Here is a 7,473-nt window from a genome sequence, read left to right as displayed (position 1 = left end):
TCAGTGGTTGGCTGATGTTAATGTAGACCAGGTTTGTGAGCTGAGCCAACTTCGCCCTTCAGACTGATTAGAATTGAGTCTATTGACCAATTGAATTAGGAATTCTTCATTTAGTGGCTGTTGATCGTGAATCGGATCAGTCTTTCGGGTGAAGGGGATAGGATTCAAAAGGCTTTGTAGTTGTGGTAGGTATGGATCAAGTTCTACAGGAAACTTTCCCTCTTTCAATAGAGCGCTCAGATTACCCGCTCGTCCAAAGTTTTTCATGAAAGTTATTTCCAATTCACCTGTTGAATGATTCAAATACAGAATTAGTATTAATGACAAGTCGGACAGACACCTTTTCAAAAGCTGAAAGGACTTACCAACATGATTATTGTGATTGGCCAGTAAGATATGACGCATTAAGCGTTCAAAAGGGTATGACCACCATGAGCGGACCGGTCCAAACTTCTCCAAACATTCGGCTAGGTGAGATACAATGTGGTGATTTGTAGCAAGTCCACAATGTGGAAACAAGACCAAGGAGCTTTCGAGATAGCAGTGAGTGTGGTGTTTGAACTGCTTGATCTTGTCAGCAGTCATTGTTCTCTTGAGGGCAAGGTTGGTGAGCGAGACAAGATGAGCAAAGTTCTTGAGCAGTGAGGATTTGAACTGGGTATCGTGAACGGTGCTGCTCCACATAGGCACAAGTATAAGGGGGAGCTGAATTGTCATCAGAGTCCTCCATTCGTCAGCCTTGAGCTTTCCAAAGGAGGCTTTACCCAAGTAAGGAATAGCACGTCGGATCCATGTAGGTATACAAATTTGTTTGAGGATTGCATTTATCTTCGAGAGCATGGACTTATCGAACTCGATTCAAGTATCATCAGGTGGTGTCCATCTACCGTTCCATCCTTCAAAGAGGAGTGGATCGAAGTCATCGTCACTTGGATCAGTGTCGCTGTTGAAAGCGGGTAGATCACGGAAGTTGAAAAGAGGAGGTTCACTATCTGAGGCTGGTTCTGAAGGTTCATCCACTTGTTGATCCTCCTCTAGAGATGGGAGCGGAGCCAGATCCGTAGTAAGTAGAGCACGTAGCTCGGAGGAACTGAATGGATCACCTTCTGGATTTGTGTCAGTCTCATCTGACATGGACCAGAAGCATCGAACGTGCCAATTGAGGAGCCCTAGAAGTATGTTATGCATACTATCAATAACCTGATAGTCTATCAATTTCCAATATTTGAGCTCTAATAGTACTGAGTAGCGAACACCATGTTCCTTGAAGATCTTGGCTCGCTTCGCCCAGCTTCCTGCATCACGCGATTCAAAAGCCCATTTCTTGTGCTCGGTGGAAGTTCGCGGTTTCCAAGAGCTTTGATCTATGTTGTGAACATCTTGTATTGGAAGGAAGCAAAATGAGCAGAAGTTTGTGGATCGAACACCTGCAAGTCCCAAAGATCGTCGTAGAGCTGGAAGGTCGGCAATGACAGGTAATAGAGCAGCCCGTATCACTCGACCTAAAGGATGCATTGGAGTTCGTGAAAGCTTTAACCCGGAGTCCCAAAGTGATTGAAGCTCAAGAATGATCGGGGATAGTATCCAGTTTGTTTGTTCGACAGCAGGTTCGTGGGGGCCAGGAGCAATCGAAACAAGAAAGATATTTTCCGGTAAAAATCTCAATTTGTAAGGCAATGTGAGACAAACAAGTACTACAAAGGTAATCGAGACTTTACGACCCGCAGTTTTGTTTCCAAAGGGATTGATCCCATCGATGAACATTCCGAAGGTGAGGTGTCCACTTCTCGCAGTAAACTGAGTGTTGTCGTCGTCTTGAAAGTCTTTCCAGGCAAAGGACTCATGAATATCATGGATCGGATCATCAGGATTGTACGGTTTTCGTGACTCCGGGAGTGACCGGTCAAGAGCCTCTTCTATTGATGGCCTACATATGAATTTAGCCAGCCAGGTTTGAAAGTTCTGAAAAGCACATTTCCGTATTGGTTTTGTTTTATTCTCGTCTTTAAATAAGGGCTCACAGCATTGTGAAGGTAATTTAGTTCTCAAAGATGAAGGAATTGGGTGATGCTGAGGTAGGGGATCATCTGAGTCGCCGTCGAGCAGTGCAGAAACACTAGCAGAGGTATGTACACATCTTTCTGGCGCTTCAGACATACGATATAGAGCAAAACAAGACGGGCAGCAAGTGAATATGTTCAATTTTGGATCGATTTTAAGCCAAGAGATGATGGTGCCAACGTGTCGAGGGAATGCACCAGCTAGCTTATTTAAGTAAAGGAGAGAGTCTGGATTAGATTCTTTGATAGTGAGCTCCGTTTGATCTTTCTGTGCAGTTAACATCCACGCTGAGGTTTGTAGCGAGGCATGCTCAAAGATCGAAAGCATCGCCACTACAAGTGCTGCATGTAAAACCACTGGCTCTGTGAGGGTGAATTTGCGATCGAAACAAGCACCTGTCCAGGAAAAGAATGTCAGCTTGACCCATGAATCGAAATGGCAGAACAACTCACTGGTATCAATTGCAATAACCTGGGTTGTTACATCCGTCATATCGATATCTTGGTCAAGTCTTAATCCACAAGTAGCAGCAGACGCATGTGTTGAGGTTGAAGGCTGGTTTGTGAGTCGTTCATTGGTGGCTAGTAGACTTGGAGACAGAGGCCGGAATGCTTGATAACGTCCATTTTGGGGATCTGGTGGATTTGGACTAGCAGATTGATAAGGTGGGCTAGGAACACCGTTCGGGTCACGCATCATTCCCCTATCTGGCTGTAAGACTGATACTTTCTTGAGGACCTCCATGCGATGGTCTGCCTTTTGATGAGCTTTGTAAGTCGTATGCGAGATCAAGGTGCCTTTTTCGTTCATCCGTCCTACACCATAAGGGTCCTTGCCAGAACAGCATCCCTTGGATTGGCAGGTACACACGCGGAGCTTTTCTGACTTCGGCCGGCCATTGAACATGCTGAACAGGGTATTGAAAGACGAAAACTTGAGTGAGAGACGAGAGAAACTCAACCAAGCATTGGTTGAAAGCGTGAGTGAGAAAAGGGTTAATTATGACCTGGGGACTACTTGGCTAGAGGCACTATACAGATAAGGAAAACAACTATTCTTAAACTTTCCAATCAATATCAACTCGTTGGTCATACATCTTCATACATACATAGAATACTCAGAAGCGGTACTATGTATGCAATCTTACCGTTAATAGTACCCGTTCTGAAGGACCCCGAAGATTTCTTCACAATGTGTGCTATCAAAAAGGGCTCAACCCTCGACATCAGATTTGGCACAGAATTAATATGGTCATTCGATTTCAAAAAATTACATGAATTGAGAATATGTAGATCACTATGTTGGTGACCAAAGATACAATGACAGACCCGACATTTACTTCATGATAAACTCTCAGAGGAAAAGCCGCAATTGTAGAAAGTGACTGCTTGAAAGTGAATAGAAAAATTACATAGTCGTGGCCTAGAGGATTAGTATCTGCATATGATGTAAAAACATCATCAGTTTAGCTTTAAAACATAGTTGAATGATTTGTGAAAAGCGCTAACGTCTCATCTTCAGCTTCTTCAGTTTTTTCAACTAGCATTTTACCATCGGTGGTGTCTTTAGGTATAACAGGTTCCTGATCCTCGGTTGCTTCGATGATGAAGTAGTGTACTCCCACGCATAGTTCAGCATCAAGTTCGACGTTTTCGTGTATAAAGCATTCGTACAGTGCACACAAGATCGGCTCGGTGCAAGCCGCAATAGGGATGAAGAGATTCGGGTACTTATGTTGTAGATGGTATCTAAGAATATCTCGCTTCTTGCCAGGAAGTTGTTCGACGGTAAAGTAATGGACTCGACCACAAAATTCTACTGGATCTTCTTCTTCGGGACCGTTAGGACCATCGAAGACGTGCTTCCAGAGCCTTACAAGAGCGCCCTTGGGAAAGGTTGATGGTACAAAACAGGCCCTAACCCGTGTGATAACAGCTGCACGTATCTCGGCGAGTGACGCACTTGACAAGTTCAAAAAGGCTGCTTGCTTCCTTTTGGAATGTTCTTGGGTTTTTTCCGCCGCAGATTTCTGTTTGATAAAGGGTGCAAGCTGGGGCTCAAGATATTCTTTGTAGTTAGAAACCAATTCATGTTTTTTGAGGCTGAATTTACGAAGGTCGGATCTAATTTGGAAATGACGCATGATGGCAACAAAAAGCTCCTTTTTGCAGGACCTCTTCAAATAATCAACATCTCCTGCCAGAAAAAAAAGAAGTTCTTTATCGAGAGTTTGAACAAGTGGCCAGAGTGGGTGTTCGTGTATGTTAGAAGTGGAAGCTGACATTATAACTTGATAAGACTGGATAAGAGGGTTGGTATGAAATTAGAAATAGTGCGATGTTGATGGTGATCAAGATTGGAATCAAGTTCCGCGAGACTATGATTAATTGAGAAAGTTAGGATCTAAGTTGAAAAGTATGTAGGTGGATGGTCGAAAGGTGTGATAGTGCGTATGCGATGTGAGCATGGGTGAGGAGGTCGAAAGTCTTTCAGTATATATATATCAAGAGAAGTAATTGAGGATTCTTTTGTTAGAGAGGATACAATCCTCAGACTCTAATCAGCAAATAGACATAAAGGTAACCACATCCTCAAGTGGCCTGCGCTCAAACATCAAATACATCCTTTGGATCAGAGTACCTCAAGTGAAAAAGGTATTCTCTTGAGCCAAGTGACTAAACGGAACAAATCTCAAAGGAAGCTTTGTGAGTTCAGGTGGCTTATGTCACGAAAGCTGATGATGCTTTGAAGTTAAATAAAGTTGAAAAAAAATGGCAGACAAAAGGAAATCATCACGTTACAAAAAAGGATGAGCAGTAGTGAATCGTGAAGGTTGAGCCTATGGAGAAAAAAACTGTATGGGATCTATGGCTTACTGGCAAAAGCTGAATAATTGACACATATGTACGTGTCCAAAAGTCAAGACGTTTGTGTACTCCTCACCTTACAGAAGTTGAAGTGTATATGGAAAAGTTGAACGAGTACAGATCCTGTGTACATCACAACCAGCTAGATCTGTGATGAGACGTCTCATCTAATTGTCGTCTCATGAAGATAAGGACAAGCTGAAATGTGTAGTTGAGCAGAAGATTCAATAACAAAAGACACCGGTGCAAGTACATTCGACAAGACTTTTGTTGGAGTTCAACATGGATTGAAGTTGAGACACGCTAGGAAAGTCACACAGACCAGAGATTGGTCAAACCAGGAGGAAAAAAATGGGAAAATGGATTGGGGCTCAAATAGCAAATTGATTGAGTGAGAGGTCTATTTGATCATCATTTACATATTCCTTCTCAAGGAGTTTCAGGTGCAGTCGAATCTCATTTTTCAAAACTTTCATCCTGAGCGGTTGGCTCGGGAGCTCCTTTAGGTTGTTTTGTAAGTTAACAATACCAATGTCAGGGTGAATGAACATATATAGAATCGTGGAAGACACATGAGGATAGAGATAGACAACTTACTTGTAAGTTGTGATGATCAGCCAAACGCTCGGCTATCTAACTCACAGATCAGTGTTTGATCCTGATACCGGAGTCTGATCATTCTGGTGTCGACGACGGAAATTGGCATAACGCTCGTGATCAAAATTCTCTATCTCGGTTTCCAAATCGATGTGGCTGTGAGCTGGAGAAGCGTCTATGAGCTGCTGAATAGTCATCTCATGTGACCGAAGACGTTGGTATTCCAAGTCGGACTGTGTCATCAAATCGGTTACGTCGGTGTCTAAATTTTGGACGTGAGCCTTAAGGACGGCAAGCTCTTTGGTTAGATACTCGATGACGGGGTGGATGAGCCGAACATCATGAGCTGAAAAATCAAAGTGAGCAAGCGGGCAAGACTTCATTCTGTGATGGAGGGCTATGACTAAAGACTTACTGTGGTCCGGAACCAAATCCTCCAAAAATTTGAGTGAATTCTTGAGAACAGCAAGTTCCTTGAAGATTTTCTCGACTGAAGTAGAAATTCAATCAAAGGATCAATTGTGATATTCAGACTCGAAATGAAAAAAAGCTCACTGTCTTCTTTCAATGATGAGCCAGACATAGATAGTGATGAAACGGTTTTGTTTTGATGGATTGAAGGCTACAAGGGAACTCAAGATAACAAGTGCTTAAATAGAAGATCTGAAAGCAAAAGCCTGGTGAGGCCACATGTGAAAACAAATAAATGACTTCAGGGGACGTGATCAAAAGATCACAGAGTGTCTATCTAGAGTCGAATTTGGCCTACCAGAAAAGATCATCTACCTTCCGATGACTATCTTGGATCACCACGTCTGAGTTAAAGCTCTCCAAAAAAGCGTGGGTATCAACATGAAATTCTATTACGTACCACGTGAACGTCATTCCGATTCCAAAGTACCCCCTTTGAGCTAAGACCATCAGGAAGGTATGGTTAGCTGAGTGGGGGAATATGTACTTTGAATGAATGTCAATCCGTACAGATCTGAACCCGCTTCACCTGATTATTGAATCATTTCAGTGGGTTGGTGACACACCTGAGGCTATCAGAAAGTCTAGGGTGCCTCAAGTCCGCTCATGAGGAAGGTAGAGTCATCAAAATTATCAATTGATTGATAATTTTCAGTCACTATGGGTTACATAAACGGTAAAAAAAAAGGTGGACCAAAACCAAACAGGCACGGAACATGGTGAAAAAGCTAGCTCCACCGTATACTCTAATCACTACAAAATAACATCATTCAAGACAGGCATGTCTGGTAGAGAAACAAAGCTATTTTTGAGAAGAAAAAAGGAAAGTGTGCTGAGCGTTCGCTTTTAATCAGTTGACGAGCATTCAGCTAGAATGAGAGCTGATAAGTCCGTTAAGCCATTCAGACAAAATCTCGTTAAAATCATGACGGTTTTCCTCCTCGTTTTCCTCCGCATCATCGGAACCTTCCACTGTATCATCATCTGTATCATTTTCGAGAGTTTCTAAATTAGAGACCGACGGGCGTCTAAAATTAAAGTTGTAGATCATTTTTAAAATGTTCAATTCAAATACTTTGAGTTGATCGAGGTTCGGATATCCAATGATGATGATGTTGGCGTTCATTGATGCCATCTGAATCAAAGTATCACCAATGGCACCAACATCGTGTAGACTGATGCATTTGGTCAGAGAAGGGACAGCTGAGTGCTCCGTCGAGAGATTGATAAATTTGAGCCAGGCTCGAGGACCATAAAGATCGACATCCTGCCATATACTAAATAATAACGCGCACATGGCTTAATTGAGTGAAAAATGAGACTGGGAGGCTACCGGTGACCTACACTTTTTGTGACATCTTTTGCCATCCTTTACAAACCTCAGAAAGAACAGATCGATGGACCCCATTTTCGAAGACTTTAATTCGAGAGAAAATGTTCAGCTGGATGCAGGCCGGAATGCTAGACCAGTGACCCT

At 42.8% G+C, this 7,473-nt stretch overlaps 3 protein-coding genes across 3 annotated transcripts; all 3 read right to left on the bottom strand.

The window, feature by feature from the left end:
• On the bottom strand, positions 1–4,345 carry MELLADRAFT_103744 (uncharacterized protein; the record flags this gene model as incomplete). Its single annotated transcript, XM_007406688.1, has 6 exons — positions 1–287; positions 888–1,169; positions 2,160–2,456; positions 2,514–2,876; positions 3,209–3,225; positions 3,570–4,345. 6 exons carry the CDS (start codon positions 4,343–4,345, stop codon positions 1–3), a joined length of 2,022 nt encoding a protein of 673 aa, XP_007406750.1.
• Positions 4,346–5,566: 1,221 nt separating this feature from the next.
• MELLADRAFT_60776 (uncharacterized protein) lies at positions 5,567–6,108 on the bottom strand (the record flags this gene model as incomplete). Its single annotated transcript, XM_007406687.1, has 3 exons — positions 5,567–5,871; positions 5,941–6,015; positions 6,081–6,108. 3 exons carry the CDS (start codon positions 6,106–6,108, stop codon positions 5,567–5,569), a joined length of 408 nt encoding a protein of 135 aa, XP_007406749.1.
• Positions 6,109–6,861: 753 nt separating this feature from the next.
• MELLADRAFT_60775 (uncharacterized protein) lies at positions 6,862–7,293 on the bottom strand (the record flags this gene model as incomplete). Its single annotated transcript, XM_007406686.1, has 1 exon — positions 6,862–7,293. One exon carries the CDS (start codon positions 7,291–7,293, stop codon positions 6,862–6,864), a length of 432 nt encoding a protein of 143 aa, XP_007406748.1.
• Positions 7,294–7,473: the final 180 nt, after the last annotated feature.

The sequence above is a fragment of the Melampsora larici-populina genome (assembly GCF_000204055.1).
Source record: "Melampsora larici-populina 98AG31 unplaced genomic scaffold MELLAscaffold_7, whole genome shotgun sequence".
In the NCBI taxonomy this organism is placed as follows: domain Eukaryota; kingdom Fungi; phylum Basidiomycota; class Pucciniomycetes; order Pucciniales; family Melampsoraceae; genus Melampsora; species Melampsora laricis-populina.
The sequence above is the reverse complement of the archived record's forward strand: the minus strand, read 5'-3'. Positions and strand labels throughout refer to the sequence as shown.